Raw genomic sequence first — 17,614 nt, 5'->3', positions numbered from 1 at the left:
CTGAGTTAGAACCGGCCCCCCTTATAACACTACTTATTTTTTTAATAATTTTGATTATTTCTGTACTTATGTTAGTAGTTTTTTATAAGTATATATTGATTGTTTTGTTAATAATATAGCTAGTGGTTTTTAATATAACTTTGATTATAGGTATAGTGTTTTCCTCGATGTTTATAGACTTTTATCTGATTTATTACTTGATTTTTAGATTGTGTGAGAGAATATTAGGTATATCAATGTTGGTTTTAATTGTTCGGTATTATGGGAATGATATATACTATTTTATGAATTTGTCAAAGATTTATGATAAAATTAATTTTATTGTTTTTATTTTCAATGCCGTTAATTTTAAAGTTTTTTATAATTAGTTTTTATCCTCTTTTGTGTTTCTTAAAAGTTTTAATTATATCCGTATTTAATAAATTTAGGTTGAATATAATAGGTTATTATAGTTTTGATTACTTTATGGTAGATAAAAAGTCTTCTTCATTAATTATAATGACTTTATGAATTTTGGGGCTAATGTATCTTAGTTTAAATAAAGATATTAATTTTAATTTTAAGATTGTTACTTTTTTGTTGCTGCTTTTGGTTCTTTTAATATTTTTTATAATAAATAATTTAATGTGAATATATTTGTTTTTTGAGTTGAGTCTCATTCCTACTTAGTTTATAATTGTTTTTTAGGGGTCTAATCCAGAGCGACTAAGGGCTTCTTTTTATTTACTGGTTTATATGTTGTTAATTTCATTACCTTTATTATATTATATGTATGTTCTTAGTAATGATAATATAATTGTTATGTTTTTTATATATGAAGTTTTAAGAATTGAATCTTTTGGCTGGTGGGATTATTTAATTATTACTGGGGCTTTTTTAGTTAAACTTCCTATTTATATTTTTCATGTTTGATTACCTAAAGCGCATGTTGAGGCTCCTGTTTATGGTTCTATGATTTTAGCAGCTATTTTGTTGAAGCTAGGGGGTTATGGTCTTTACCGTATTTTATGAAGTTTAAAGATAATTATGGATTATTGTTTACTTATTATAAGGGTTGGTCTTCTTGGTAGTGTTATAGTGAGATTTTTAAGAATAATTCAAGTTGATATAAAAGCGTTAGTTGCGTATTCATCTGTAGTTTATATAAATATGATATTAGCAGGTTCGATAACATTAATGATGCTGGGATGGTCTAGGGCTATTGTTACGTCCTGGAGACTCTACGGTCCCCTTTTTCATGCGACGCGACGCGCCAACGCATAGCAAACCCCTTTTTTTATAATAAATAACTCGAACGGGTCTCCTATCGTTTGGAAACTTGAAACTCCAGACGATAGAAGAACAAACGAAAATTATATTGGCGCCCGGAAAGATAAACTGCGCCTAGCAATAACATAAAATTTTATCAGCTTTCCAAACAAACCCAGATATTTCCGGGTCATGAGAACGTCGGTCATAAATATTAGAGCGGCCAGCGCAAATAGAAACTCCGGCATTTTTATTACAAACAAACAACAAGGGGTCTATGCGGCGTGATCGCAAGAGACAACACTCTCTCTTTTTCCTTCCCCGAAAAATCGGACGAGGCGACCGAAGCGAGGGATCGTCGCCGATTGGCGATCTCGGAAGTCGCCCGACCGACTAATTAACAAATAGGAACCAGCAAGGCTCAACTGAGTTCCCGATTTGAAGAGTCCTCGCTTACTAAAACAGTATATAAGCCAGGGCTCTCGGAATCGGAAATTCAAAAAGAATCGCGCCGCGTGTTTGAAAGGACCCGATCTCAGTGAGCAAAATAAGCATAAGTTACAAGTGCAAGTGCGAGTGCGAATAGTGCGTCAAGAATCCACCCAACACCGAAGCCGCACCAGGTTCCGAACCACCCAGCCAGCCGCACGGGCCTCAACCGAGAATCAATCGCAGCCAGCAGTCACACAAGTAGTAAGTCCACATTGTTATATTTATATATACGGAGGTTCCACTCGCGCAACTAAAATCTGACGTCGCGATCGACTTTCGGAGATATCGAAAAACAGACAAATAATCAAATATATAAAAATTCGGAAGGGCTCCTCGCGGTGCATGACCGTCTCGGGTGGCAGCCAAAATTTTGGAAGGTTTCCTCGCGGTGCATAACCGTCTCGGGTGGCAGCCGAAATTTTGGAAGGGCTCCTCGCGGTATATAACCGTCCCGGGTGGCAGCCGAAATTTTGGAAGGGCTCCTCGCGGTGCATAACCGTCTCNTTGGAAGGGCTCCTCGCGGTATATAACCGTCCCGGGTGGCAGCCGAAATTTTGGAAGGGCTCCTCGCGGTGCATAACCGTCTCGGGTGGCAGCCGAAATTTTGGAAGGGCTCCTCGCGGTGCATAACCGTCTCGGGTGGCAGCCGAAATTTTGGAAGGGCTCCTCGCGGTGTATAACCGTCTCGGGTGGCAGCCGAAATTTTGGAAGGGCTCCTCGCGGTATATAACCATCCCGGGTGGCAGCCGAAATTTTGGAAGGGCTCCTTGCGGTGTGTAACCGTCTCGGGTGGCAGCCGAAATTTTGGAAGGGCTCCTCGCGGTGTGTAACCGTCTCGGGTGGCAGCCGAAATTTTGGAAGGGCTCCTCGCGGTGTGTAACCGTCTCGGGTGGCAGCCGAAATTTTTCTTTTTATTTTCTAAATTACGTGGTAAACGAGGCTCGACATCTCCGATAGCGGTCGCGAAGCCAAGAAAACCAATAACAAAAAAAAATTTATTGAGTGTAATTGGGTAAAATTATTTAAGTGGAACCCCGGCAGAGAAATTCGCGAGCGGGTAAAAGGGCCCAGCGCCGCCGGCGCAACGCAAAATTGCGACGAGCGGCAGCGCTCGCGCAAGACGAACCGGAGCCGACCAGGCCCATTGACGCCACCTTCCCTCCGACATTAGAAGACGATTCCGGCAGCAAAAACCCCACCGATATACACATAAATCGTTCGCACTCACCGACACATTCGCACTCACACTCACCGACACATTCGCACTCACGCTCACCGACACATTCGCACTCACACTCACCGACACATTCGGTACACACACACTCAGACACACATACACACGACGATTCGTGGTGTAAAACTCCCTCCTATTCACCTGTAACCCCCGATCCTCCCGCAGAAAATCCCGCAGATTTACAACCCGCGCCGACTCCTCCACCTCCCCCTCGCTCTCCTTCCCCTGAACCATTAACATCCAGAACCGAACCCGTAGATGATGAATCTTCCGACTCAATCTGCTCAACCATCCCTCCGCTTGATCCTAAATTTCAACACTTCCTCCGATCAGCCTCCACCTATAAAAAGGCGAATTCTGAAAGAATCCCCTTCGTAATTGATCCCCTATCGACAGATCCTTCCGAAATCTTTCGGATTATAACCACCACTCCAGCTAGAAAGCTCGTTCCAGTCAAGTTTCCCTACATAGATGATATCCGCTTAGTTCCCGTCCACCATTTCTACACAATGTTCCCTCCAAGTTCCGCAAAAATCCAAGAAATTATAGAAATCGACCTCGAATAATTTCTATCACGAATCGGCGTCTTAAATATGGTGGCGACACAATTACACTTGTAAAACCCCGCCGGAGGCCCCTCACACACGTATCGCGTCACGCATACACTCATATATATATATGTATTTCTCCTCTCTAGCCTCCAAGCAATGACCACCCTGTTTAATGTACAATTCGCGATATCACATTCATCTACACGAACACACACCTAAAATTGTAAATCCATAAAATGAATAAATTAATATTATACGTAGCATAATCTTTCCATTTAATTGAAAAGACGACCTCTCATCATTCCACATCCTCAATTGATCGCACGGTCTCGTCCTTAGTCCGTGGAGTTAATTCTCCAGACTTGAAAAGAGACCAACGAGTGAGTGTTCGTAAGACAGAGTAAGATCGGCGTACGCCGTTGACCTGTCGACGAACGTAAGCAAACTCGACTCCGTTGCAGCGGGATCGCCAACTTGCTGTGCGGAGATAGACAGAGAAACGACAGCTCTCTGTTACTCCACCATAGCCCGACCGTAACCGTGGGCCAGGACGTAACACTATGATGGTAATAATTTCTCATGGGATTTGTTCTTCAGGATTATTTTATATGGTTAATATGTATTATGAACAATCTAATAGACGTTTATTGGTTTTAAATAAAGGTATAGTGAGTTACTTACCTGTTATATCAATGTGATGATTTGTTTTATGTTCCTCAAATGTTTTTTATCCATTGTCATTGAATTTTTTTGGAGAAATTACTTTGTTAATGACAGTTTTAAGATGATGTCCTGGTTTAATGTTAATTATAATTTTTTCTTGCTTTTTTCAGGTGCTTCATCTTATTAAGAGTAAATTAATTAAGCTTCATTTATTCTAAATTAGACAATTTGCTGTTTTACTTGAAATCATTTCTTGCAAATACGAAATTAATTCGGATTCAGACTCTTCAATACTTATGCATTAGAAACATGGCCCAGATATTTAACTTATATTTGTAGTATTATATGCTAGTAACTGTTCACAAATTGTTGGTGCATGGGGCAAACGTGATAAAACATGCCATATTTCCTATACGCCAATTAGCAGAAGATGTTCAAGAGAGCAGGCACATAGAAATACAGAAATATAGAGAAAGTAATAGTAGAAAATATTGTCGAATAGCCACAATGCAGGATGTCATAAATATGTTATTTGTTACATCGGATCAATTAATTAATAGTTTCCGCAAAAAGTCGCTAGAATCGATAAAAAATTTATCGCCAGAAGTATTGTCACTCCTAAATTTTATCCCAACTTCAAACCATTATCATTCCGATACGAGTTGTGAGGAATACAGTAGCGATTCCGAAAACGATTAACTTATGCGTATTACATGTTTAGTGTAATAATTATGTATATTTATTTGTTTCATTAATTGATATTGTTTATATAGTTTATATTGTTCATATAGTTTATATCTCTCTCGTTATTATCTTTTATTTTCCTATTTTTTTTAAATTTCTATATTATATTTTCATTATTTTTTGCTGTAGTATGTTTATATTACTTATAAACTTATTGCAGAATAATGTTACGTCCTGGCCCATGGATACGGTCGGGCTGTAGTGTGACGCAACAGTAAACGCGTTGTTTTCCATATCTTTCTTTACAGTGGACACGGAAGTCCCGCCGTGAGAGAGTCGAGCGAGTTTGTTTATATTCTTCGACAGGTTAACGGCGTACGCCGATCTTACTCTGTCTAGGGAACACTCACTCGTTGGTCCCTTTTTAGGTCTGAGACGCAAATCTCATTTACCAAGGACGGGACCTAGCAAGTTTAACGAAGAAGTGAGAGTGAGTAGTACGGAGAGAAGGATAACAAAAAATAATTCTTTAGTTTGATTCTACACATTATAAAGTAGTTATATTTATTTAAAAAAAGGCAAATCAAAATCTTAGGAAATTACTAACATACAAGTTTGTTGAAACTAATACAATGACGGAGCGCATAATCGCNTCGTACAAAGTAATCTATAAGCTAGGGTGCAAGTGTGAGAGAGAGAGGGAATACGAGTTGTTTAGTGCAGCCAGCCTCTTTAACCCATGTTTACGCAACTTAGATTATCTTAGAAATGTATTTCCTTATGTCAGTTGACAAATTTAATTTTGTTTCATTTTTTAGGTTCCGATAGATTTAATGATAGAAATAAATATGGATTTGTCATGATTCTAAGACTGATATTCGAAGATAAGCGGGTTTTGTTTGTTTCCGTGATTTAGGAAGGAAAAAGAATTAATTCGGACGCCACCCGAGACGGCTATATACCGCGAGTAGCCCTTCCGAAAAATTCGGCTGCCACCCGAGTCGGCTATACACCGCAAGTAGCCTTTCCAAAAGATTCAGCTGCCACCCGAGACGACTATACACCGCGAGTAGCCCTTCCAAAAATTTCGGCTGCCACCCGAGACGGTTGCAAACCGCGAGTAGCCCTTCCAAAAATTTTGGCTGCCACCCGAGACGGTTGTACACCGCGAGTAGCCCTTTCGATTAAACCGAATTTTTGAGTGTGTCTATATATTTGTTTATTTTGACCGTTTTTTTTATTTCTCCAAACATCAGTCGCAAAGTCGGGAGGTAAGTACGCGAACAGTGGAACCTCCGAATAAAAATAATTACAATGTGGACTTACTATTTGCTGCGGACCAGTGATGTTGATTAATAAAAGGTTCTAGGCTGTTGCGGCGCAGTAGTTCACTCTGGGATCTCATATTCTGCACTCACTGTCACTCACTCACTCGCTGTGATGCTTCTAAAATCTGCGGCTCTTTCTGCTTCTAGATACGCGGCGCGGTTCTTTTCTGATTCCGATTCCGAGAGCCCTGGGTTATATACAATTTTGAGTAAGCGAGAACTCTCCCAATCGGAAAACTCAGTTAAGGTTTACTAGTTCCTATTTGTTAATTAGTCGGTCGGGCGACTTGCAAGATCGCCAATTGGCGACGATCTCTCGCTTCGGTCGCCTCGTCTGATTTTTTGGAGAAGGAAAAAAAGAGAGTGTTGTTTTTTCGATCACGCCACATAGACCCTTCGATATGTATTGAATGATAAACTTTTTTTTATGTAATTGCTTGTGGCGACGGATCTTTACTTGCGCCGGCTGCCCTAAATTTTATAGGACGTATTTTTTTGATCCGGAGATAACCGGGTTTATTTGGAATGTTGCTCGGGATGTTTAAACAATAATAAAAATTTCTGTTTGCTATCGTCTACAAAGGAATTTTTAGGATCGTTGCCGGGCCCGGTTTATTGTTTTCGGGCGTCGACACAATTTCTATTGCGCGCCTATCGCGTCGAAGTCCGAGTCCGTTTGTGTTATTTATTGTTTCTTAAAAAAAAGGAATTTATTGTATGTCGGCGCGTCACGTTGCAAGGAAAAAGGCACCGTGAAGTCTCAGGACGTAACAATAAAATTTACAGCAAAAAGTATTGTACATACATTTCTTTTTTACTAAATTTGTCCACCTAGATCGTTCCAATTGGCCACTGTGCACCGGAGCGATCTGGGACACGATTTTGCATGGACTGATGCACAGATATTAGATAGCGAACAGTTTTATCATAAGAGACTCATTTCTGAGATGCTGCACATAAAAATGCAGAATAAGCATAAATTTAATGAAAGACACAGAACTGCTTGATCCCATTTACTTTCAGTTAATTTTAAAACTAAGTAGTTAATTCTATGGTTTGCGTTTCTCTTTCTCTTCTCAGGTTTGTCTTTTCTTCATCCGTTTTTTCTACCTTGTTTTCGTCGCATTTGTATTTTGCCCGTTGCGCAAGATGTTTGTGCGTTGGTTGTCGCTGTGTAATTGTGTTGAGAGATTTCAATGATTTGATTAAATTGCCAAGTATTCTGTAAGTATTTATTAGTTTTACTGACATCTTCATTGACTGTTTACGACTACATTAGGTTTGATATTACTTATAGAATAATAATAGTTGCCGTCTTTGACTTTAATGACTAACGACTTTTTACTTTAAATTTCTTTACATATTGTTCATTACGTTTTTTTCATTCAATTTTTTCTTTTCTCTTTTTTTTCTTTTTAAATAACTTATTACATTTCTTCAATTATTTTAAAATTCAAAATAAGAAGGCAGTTGAAGCAAGAAACACGGATGTTGTTGTGCATCCTATGTGTAGGAAGATTTTATTCAATGATGTATAAATAGTATGACAAACGTTACGACCTTTGATTAAGGTCTTTTTCAATATCAATTCTACAAAACAATGTATTGGGTCTGTGCATAAGTTCGTAGCGAAATTCCGTGAGATGTCGCACGCAATTGTTTTTTTCCACTCGCACATGTTTCAAACGTAAGATGTTGTACATTAAATGAAAGCTGCAATTTGTGCTGACATTTTACGAAAGTGTTCATTGAGATCCGTGACATGTATGAAGTTTAATTATATTTTGAACATGGAAGGAAAAAACGTATATTTTCGGTGCATTTCGCTTTTTTATTTCCGAAAAGGCAAAAACGCGTCGCAAACTCACAAAAAGATATGCGCCGTGTACGGAGAGAATGCCGTAAGCGAAAGTGTGTGTAGAAAGTGGTTCCAAAAATTTCGTTGCGGAGATTTTGATCTCCAAGATGCTCCTCGTTTTGGTCGACCAGTCACTACTGATCCTGATCAAATCAAGGCTTTAATCGACTCCGACCGACATTTGACAACTACGCAGATCGGACATAACCTAAACATTGATCATTCAACTGTTTCAAGACATTTACGGAAGCTTGGGATGGTAAAAAAGCTTGATGTTTGGGTGCCGCACGAATTGAGCGAAAAGAATTTAATCGACCGAATGTCAGCTTGCGATTTGCTGCTCAAACGCCATCAAAACGAACCATTTTTAAAACGGGTGATCACTGGCGATGAAAAATGGATCGTCTACAACAATGTCAGTCGAAAAAGATCATGGTCGAAGTCCGGGGAGGCTGCTCAGACGGTCGCAAAAGCTGGGTTACACCCAAAGAAGGTCATGCTCAGCATCTGGTGGGATTGGAAAGGCATAGTCTATTATGAGCTGCTGCCACCCAACCAAACGATTGATTCGACCAAGTATTGCTCACAATTGGACAAATTAAAGCGAGCAATCGATCAGGAGCGACCCGAATTGGTGAACAGAAAGGGCGTTGTGTTCCACCACGACAACGCAAGACCACACGTTTCTTTGATGACCCGACAAAAGTTATTGCAGCTTGGGTGGGATGTTTTGGTGCACCCACCATATAGTCCGGACCTTGCACCTTCCGACTATCACTTATTCCGTTCACTACAGAACAGTTTAAATAATAAATCCTTCAGTTCTCTGGACGTTCTCAAAAATCACTTGGAAGACTTCTTTGCAGAAAAATCTCAAGACTTCTACAAACGAGGGATAATGAAGCTTGTGGATAGATGGCAGAAAGTCATCGAACAGAATGGGACATATATAGTTGATTAAGATCGCTTTTCAAGGTAAGAATTTTGCGTTTGAAATTTATTCCATTTTCGCTACGGACTTATGCACAGACCTAATAAAAAATAGGTCGCAAAGATTATGTAACCGATTATTTTTTTGAACATACACATTTTAAAAGAAGTATATAACTTACAGAAATATGCTGTTCTTAGAGTCGTCGCACAACGAGGTATATAAAGATACATGTTGAGAAACGTATCAACGCCTGAGCTGCCAATGACAGATTGAAATTCGAAACAGGACATCAAATTGAACAGCGAAAACAAAATGTTGAAGCATGCGCATAAGACAGTTTAGACTGTATTAACAACAAATGGTAAATACGATTTGTCTAGATTCTCCGTATCGCTGTGCAAGTTGAGGCCGTGCGTTTGTTTTTTGATATATAGCGTTTCGGAAATTAAACGATTGTAATAATGTCTTTCACAATCCAAAATCTCGACATTTTCCCAAGCACAATCGTGAGAAAAATTAATTTTGTGGTCCGTGATAACAGAGATTTGTGTAGTGTTTTGTTTGATATGATTTTTGTGTTCGTTAATTCTAGACTGTAAAATTTTACCAGTCTGGCCTACATAAGAAGCCTCACAATCACGGCAATTAATTTTGTAAACAACGAAAGGACAAGAAAGAGGAGGTAACGGATCTTTTAATACTTTGATAAACCTGGACAATTTGTTTAGACTGTAAAAGGCAGGATGTGTGTCATTTTCTTTGCAAAAAGTTGACGAAAATTTTTTAGAGAAATTATGTATGTAAGGCATCACAAACCAACGTGGAGGTTTTTTGTCAGGGATGTTATTGGTCAAGAAGGTTTTTATATCATTATTCTTTAAAAAAGTATGGTAAATGTTTACAATAGGGGAGACCCCTCCGATCAGCTTCTCGTTTTGATACATTGTAAATATGACCTTCCAGAATGGCCAAAGATAAAAAAGCTGGAAGGCCAAAACAGCTATACGACCAACTAAAGGATGCAATTGCAGAAATCGAAACCAGAGAGTTTACCAGCACAAGCTACGGACGCTTGGAGCAAGAGGTGATCTCCCTGCAAAAGGAAGTTGCCAATCAACGTCAGCGGGAGGAGGAAAGATTAAAAATCAAAACGCTTAAAAGAAAGGAGAAAGAAAAAAAGGGGTCTACAATCTCAACGGACCTCTATATTATCTGGGAGGACGTTGCGGAGGTCCGCGCTACTCTGGAGGATATTCACAAAGAGGCTTCTACGTCGAATTTGGCAATGGAGGCCTCTTTTCACGGGCAACACGAGGACGGCACCTGTGTCTCGACCCCCATTCGGGATGCCGAAGGACTTTGACCTTCGTGGCTGGAGGTCGTACGTACGGAAGTGAGGGAGGTCTTCAGAGAGAAGATAAACCTACTTAAAGGAGGTCTAATAACCGAGGTCCGACAACCTGTGCCTGCTGCTCTAAAGAAGTGGACACAGATTTTGCACAGGTAGTAAGAAAGAGAAGAAAAAGAAAAAAGAAAGCGGCTCAGAAGCAACTCACAGCAAGTGTAATGGTGGTGCGAGGAGCAGGAGTAAGAACTGTAAAGTTTGCAGCCGCTCCTGCGGCTAGACCCTCAGCTCAAAAACCTCCCTCTAAGGTGGTTGTTCCCACTACGAAAGTCGTCTCTCTCCGCCTCAGAGATGGGGGCAAACAGACGTACGCCCAAGCCCTTTGCGTGGCAAGAGAGAAGATCAACCCGGAAGCGACTGGCATTGCCGTTTCCAGAATAAGACGCACACAAGACGGTTGCGTTCTTCTGGAAATTGGCGGTGCCGACCAAAAAGAAAAAGCGGACTTTTTGGCCAAAAATCTTAGGGTGGCTATTGAGGGAGCTAAAGTGTCTCGCCCGGTCCGTGCCACAAAAATATTGGTGTCCGGGCTGGACGGGACTGTTGATAAAGAGGAGGAGCGATCTGCGCTTACAAAGAGGTTTGGCGGAGGCGATGGCGTTAACACCTTGACGCCGGAGATCGCATATATGCGTGATTCAGATTTTTTACTAGGCGCCGGGGAACGCATATATGCATTATTTAGATTTTTTACAAAAATAAGTAAATAAAACGCTATAAATTTCAATTTCTCTTCAGAAACATTACGAAAGACGTTTTACGAGTTAGAATAACTAAATATGTTTTAATTCTCTTGTTTTATTATGTAATAATATCGACATTGAAACCTTGTAGATGTTAAAGCGATAAGATACGAATTCAACGCCCTGCTCTGCTGCCGATACTTGAACTGTGATTATGTAAGAGCAAAATAAGACAAGAATTCGACGCTTTGCCACATACAATATTAAGTATGTTTATGCTAGAGCAATAAATAAGCAGACCTTTCAGTCTTCTTTAGGCTTTCGTAACTCGTATATGTTTCTCGTTTTTCAACAGTTTTTGCACAGGAAAATTTGAATTTCTATTTTTCTAGATTGTTTTCTAACATAGATACATATATATATATATATATACACACACTTTTAAATTGCAATATAAATTTTTATGCTGTGAAGACGTAATAATTCAATTTATTACACACACACATGTATATATGCATTTGTGAAACAGGCCAATAGTTTTGCGTTTTGAGACACAAATAGTCAAAGAAAGCAGTGACATCGACACGACGCAGTTGTAGATCAGATGATTGCTAAAGTTAGTTACGGCGGCGCCCGTTGGTGTTATTTACCGCTAGGGAATACCGTCCCTCTTACCCTTAGACTCCCGTGTCCACAAAACGAATTTTTGACTTTGAGTGTACGTGTCGACTTATTCTCTTTATTTGCCTAGATCCTAGGGAGTTTTGCAAAAATCCCTAGACGCCAAATATTACAAATACAAACGTTTCAGATTATTTTCTAAGTTTCCTAAATTCTAGATAAGTGTTTTTTAAATCCTTAAACACGAAATATTTCGGATAAGACCGTTTTCACTCATTTTTCACTGATTTTTATAAATTCCAAAAAATTTTTCAATAAGTTTTAAACGCAAAATATTTAGGATACAAACGTGCCGACTAATTTCTTAATTTTCGTAAATTTTCGGGAGTTTTGCATAAATAAATCCCTAAACACGAAATATTCCGGATACGTACACAGCGCGTCAGGAATTTGAAGAGTAACCTCGGAATCGGAGGGCAAGCGGGGCGGTTGCTCGCCAACAAGCGCCGTACGAATCTTCGCGCCTACTCTTCAAATTCCTGACGCGCTGTATACGTGTCAATTTATTTTCTGATTTTCCTAAATCCTAGAAAATTTTGCAAAAATCGCTAGACACAAAATATTTTGGACAAACGTTTCTACTCATTTCCTGATTTCCAAATCCTTGGGAGGTTTTTTGAAAATCCCTAGACGCAAAATATTCTGGATACGAACGTATCAACTCATTTTCTGATTTCCCTATTTCCTAGAGAGTTTTGCGAAAGTTTCTAGGTTAAGGTTATAAAGGTTTTACGGGCGGTAAAAGTGCTGCTGAATCATCGTATCTTAGTGAAAGTATGGTGAACATGCTCTAGCTAAGCAAACGTGTTAGAAGTGGTTTGCATGTTTTAAAGCTGGTGATTTTGGCTTGGATGACGAGGAGCGACTTGGCCAGCCGAAAAAATTTGAAGATAATGATTTGGAGGCATTGCTCAATAAAGACTCATGTCAAACACTTCAAGAATTGTCTACATTATTGGGATTTGACTTATCACCGATAGGAAAACGTCTTAAAAGTTTGAGCATGATCCAGAAAGAAGGACATTGGATCCCATATGAATTGAAACCAAGAGACATTGAGAGGCGTTTTTGACGTGTAAACTGCTGCTTCAACGGGAGAAGAAAAAGGTATTTTGCATTAAATTGTCACCGGTGATGAAAAATGGATCCATTACAACAATTTGAAGTGCAGAAAGTCATGGGTTAAGCCCGGCAAACCATCTACATCAGTGGTAAAGCCGAATATCCATGGGTCTAAGCTCCTGCTCTGTATTTGGTGGGATCAGAGGGGTGTGATTTATTATAAACTGCTGAAACCAAATGAAACCATAACTGGAGATTGCTACCGACTACAATTGATGCGTTTGAGCCGTACATTGAAAAAAAAAACGATTAGAATACTCCAAAAGACACGACAAAGTTATTTTGCTGCACGACAATACTCGTTCGCACGTCGCAAAACCGATACAAACATATCTGGAAACATTTAAATTGGAAGTCCTACCCCACCCGCCGTATTCTCCAGATGTTGCTCCTTCTAATTATCATTTGTTTTGTTCGATGGTTCATAGCCTGTCTAAGCAGAAGTTCACTTTTTACAAAAATTGTCAACAATGGGTCGATTCGTGGATTGGATCTAAAGACAAAGCGTTCTTCCGACACGGTATTGGTTTCTTGCCCGAAAGATGGTCAATAGTAGTAGAAAGCGATGGGCAATACTTTAATTAATGTATTTTTTTTTTATTTAAAATAAATAATTTTTCTTCATTAAAAAAACGCTACGAATTAATTCCAATTCCTAATATATAGTGGTTGAAGTGTGTTAAGACCGAAGCACAGACTTTTTTTCATAACGCATAACGCATAAGACATTAACCAATCCAGCCTTCATTGTTATTCCTACTTTTTGTTCTAGAAGGCTTTAATTGAGTGATTTTCTTATGTCTTATGTTTCTTTTCACCAAAAAATAGTTCTTTCTTTACTCTTACAACCTTACTACCTTCATTGTAGATTGGCTATAAGGCTGCTTTACATGCGTCGTAACTTGCGTAAGCGTAACTTGCGGTAGCTAATAGGTGCGTTCAGACAACTCAACGGTTGAGAGATCATTACTTATAATAGGACTATTCTTCAAAATCTGCTGCGGTTCCAAAAGTATGATCCAATCAGAAGTGATTATCTTTCAACTGTTGTGCAACTGTTGAGTTGTCTGAACGCACCCAATTATATCGTCTCAGCGTATTTGCGTATGATAGCTAAGACAATATAATTTTGACAATATAATATTGGCTACCGCAAATTACGCAAGTTACGCCGCATGTAAAGGCAGCATAATTCTTACAATCTATTGAAATACGTGTTTTGTTGATTATGTGAACAAGACTTCTCTCTCTCTCTCTCTCTCTCTCTCTCTCTCTCTCTCTCTTTCTCTCTCTCTTAACAAAAAATGTCAACAAAGAAAGGAAGCCAACAAAAACGGAGAAAAAGTATGTACAGTCGGCGTCAATGAATTATTTTGTGGACGCGGGGAGCTAGGGGTAAGAGGGACGGTATTCCCCAGCAGTAAATACTGTAATTGGTCAATTCATCGAAATTTGCTACAGTTAGTTAGTGCGGCGCCCGTTGGCAGTACTTACTCCTAGGGAATACCGTCTCTCTTACCCCTAGCTCCCGGGGCTACAAAACCATTCATTGACGCCGACTGTACACTATGTTTATGCTATATAATCTAAATTTTATTCTGTTATTACTTAGAATTATCAGATTTATTTATTTTACCATTTTATTGTTTTCAAATAAATTAAAGGCAAAATGTCATTTATTTATGAAAGTGCAGAAAAAAGAAGTAAAAGGTTAGATAAAATTATAGAAGATGTTAATAAATTAAAAGAAGATAAAAATCACCTGGGAGTGATACACCACCTTGACGTGGTTCCCAGGCTTGTGTACCGTGACGATCTGAGGGGCTATGCCGGCGGGAACTATGGTTCCTGGCAGGGTCTCCCTTGCCGGACAGGTCCTCAGTGAGCGGCCAGACTAAGAGTGTTCTTAGGGGAAGGAAAACCCTGATTCCAAACCCGGGCAGGACGGGCTCGTTACCCTTGGTCAAGAACCGTCCTAGGTCAAATTCAAGACCGATATAAAACCGCTACTTTTCACCATATGGAATGAGCGAAAAGAAAAAAGTGGAGTTACCGGACCAGGTCGACCTGACGGCCAGGTCCCGGCGAGGGAGGGTTAGTGTCCCGGGTGCCCCCGTGACGTCATCCAACGACGGGCGGGTGGAAGAGTCCCCCGCAGGCTCTTCTACTTATGTAGCGTCTGCGAAGACGGATGGCGGAGATTGTCCGTGCCGTCCAAGGGGGCGTGCCGCCCCGTTGACGCCGCGAAGGAGGGAGGAGTCGATGGAGTCGACTCTCTCCTCGGACTCCGCGTTCTCCGTGGAAGCGCTGGAGTCACCCTTGCCGGGAACGTCAACACCGGACGCGGACATGGGCTCGTCCGGTGAGGAGTCCATGCTCCGCCCCTTGACCACCGACGCGGCAATCGCGGCGTACGCCGCAGGGAAGGCAGCCCAGCCCGAACGCCGTGAGAGACCACCTACCCATGGCATGTTTATCGGCCTGGGCAAAGCAAGGGACCAGCTTCGGAAAGATAAGCTGGCCGAAAAGAAGCGCGCCGCTGATGAAGAGCGGCAAAGGGCGTACGCGGCGGCGACCAAACGTCGCTCCGACTCGGATGTCTCGGGGCAAACCTCAGACACCGAGTCGGTAAAGCGGCTCCGGCGTACCGCCCAACGGTTCGGGGGGACGGACGTGGAGCGAGAATGCGAGACCCGCGCCACGTTGGATCTTGTAGATCTGATCTACAAGGCCGTCGGCGTGTGCGACGAGGTGGCGGGTCGCGCAAAACGTCTGAAGGGCACAGACGTCAAGGCCCTAAGAGATGCGGGGCGAGACGGCCGTTTAGTGGCGGACGCCTTATACTGCCGCCTGCGCGATGAACCTGGGGCACGGACGGCTCGTGTCCTGCCCCAGGCTTACAAACAGAACGAGGAGCTCCGGTTGGAGGTCAGGAGATTGCAGGACGAGGTGGTGGCGTTGACGGCAAAGATTCGCATGCCACCTCCTTTACCCCTCCCGGCCCCAGTGCGTCCGGCCGAAGATGCGCTGATCAAACGCATCTCGGCGCTGATAGACGCCAAACACGCGGCCCTGAACCTCCCCGTTCGGGGGGCAGGACGCGCGGGTTTGTCTGGCCGGGGAGGGGGCCGCGACGTCTCGACATTGCGGGAGAGCTCACGGGGAAGACCGAGGGCTAAGCCTGGTGCCAAGGCAAAGCCAAAGGCCAAGCCTTCGGCTCCATCCCGTACGGAAAAAAAAAGTTTGGCTCCCTCAGCCGAGGAAGACAGGAGTGCTCCAGGGCCCTCGTCCTCCACTGCTGGAGGCGAGGAACCCTGGAGCGTGGTGGGGGGTCGTAAGGCTCGACGGGCGGCTGGGTTAGCGACTTCCAAAGTCGCCCTCAGTTGTCCGAGTAAAAAGAGAGCATCCGCCTCAAGGGCGAGCGCGACGGCGCAACCCGCTGGATGCGGGAAACAGAAGAAGTTCAGGCTCCGGGTGCCTAAATCGGCAGCGATCACGCTGTCGGCCGATCCGGCACACCCCGGAGCCCTGACCGTTGCGGAAGCAGTGCGTTGATGCCGTGAGGCGATTGCACTGTCTTCAGTGGGAATCGCCCACGTGCAGCCTCGGCGCTGCACGTGACCTCATGATTGAGGTCACCGGTGACTCTATGGCCGAGAAGGCAGATGCCCTCTCGGCCAGAATAAAGGAGATCTTCCGGGATACGGGGGTCATCGTTCGCCGCCCGGCGCGCAAGGGTGACTTGCGCGTCTCGGGATTTGATGACTCCGTATCACCGGAGGAATTGAAGGCGGCCCTGGCGTCGGCCGGAAATTGCCGGGAGGCAGAAATCCGTTTGGGCAAAGCCCGGACTCTGCTTTCTGGCGTAAGAGGAGTCTGGGTGCAGTGCCCCGTGGCTGTTGCAAAGAAATTGGCAACAGCCCGCACTGTCAAAGTGGGGTGGGTACTTGTCCGTGTGGAAGCGCTCAAGGCCCGCCCCTTGCGGTGCTTCCGGTGCCTACGCCCGGGCCACACGAGGCACTTCTGCCCCAGAAGTGAACCAGACCGCTGCGGTCTGAGTGGGTACTTGCTCCGGCAGTGTAAGGCTCCGGAACCTAGGTGCCCATTGTGTGGAGATCTAGAGCGCCTCTCCCGGCACGTGCTGGGAGGCCCCAGCTGTCACCCCCTCCTGCTGCAGCGGGTGGCCTAGCTACCACGTTTGCGAACCCAGCCACGCTGGCGGAGGGGGTGGCAGGAAAGCGCAAAAAGAGGGAAAGTCCATCGGGCGGGGATTCTCCACCTACTGCGGGAAGGTCTTCTCCGCAGCCGGAGGTCTCCGTGCCGATGGATTATGAGTCGGCGGAAGCGGGCGTCGATCCCCCTCGTGGGGCTGCCGCCTCTCCGACTCCATCACCATCCCAGGGAAAGGAAGAGGGTGCTCCTCTCTCTGGTTCCGGGAGAACTTGTTCTCCCGGTTCCAAGGAGGACAACCTATCTCCCTCGCTAAGGGAGAGGAAGGCGACTTCCCCGGTACTCTCGTCCTCTTCAGCTTCCTCTAAGGAGCTGAAGATAAACCCGCGCAGGGCGCTCGCGGCCGGGCGTGTTCCATTTGACTACAGTACGATTCGACACCGATCGATTCGACACCACATTATTGGACACAAAATTATTGGACACAAATTTATTCGACACCAAATTATTCGACACCGTACGATTCGACACCGATTTATTCGACACCGTACGATTCGACAC

At 42.9% G+C, this 17,614-nt stretch overlaps 1 protein-coding gene across 1 annotated transcript in view; it reads left to right on the top strand.

Annotated features, from left to right (window-relative positions):
- The first annotated feature begins 16,508 nt into the window (after positions 1 to 16,508).
- The window catches only part of LOC109861694, a 15,419-nt gene continuing 14,313 nt past the window's right edge, over positions 16,509 to 17,614 (top strand). Inside the window, exon 1 of the mRNA XM_020441452.1 lies at positions 16,509 to 16,822. Coding sequence (XP_020297041.1) covers positions 16,509 to 16,822 — 314 coding nt within the window. The remainder of the gene's footprint in view (positions 16,823 to 17,614) is intronic.

The sequence above is a fragment of the Pseudomyrmex gracilis genome, unplaced genomic scaffold, assembly GCF_002006095.1.
Source record: "Pseudomyrmex gracilis isolate BER0280 unplaced genomic scaffold, ASM200609v1 scaffold_928, whole genome shotgun sequence".
NCBI classification, from domain to species: domain Eukaryota; kingdom Metazoa; phylum Arthropoda; class Insecta; order Hymenoptera; family Formicidae; genus Pseudomyrmex; species Pseudomyrmex gracilis.
This window is presented reverse-complemented; position numbering and strand designations above follow the sequence as displayed.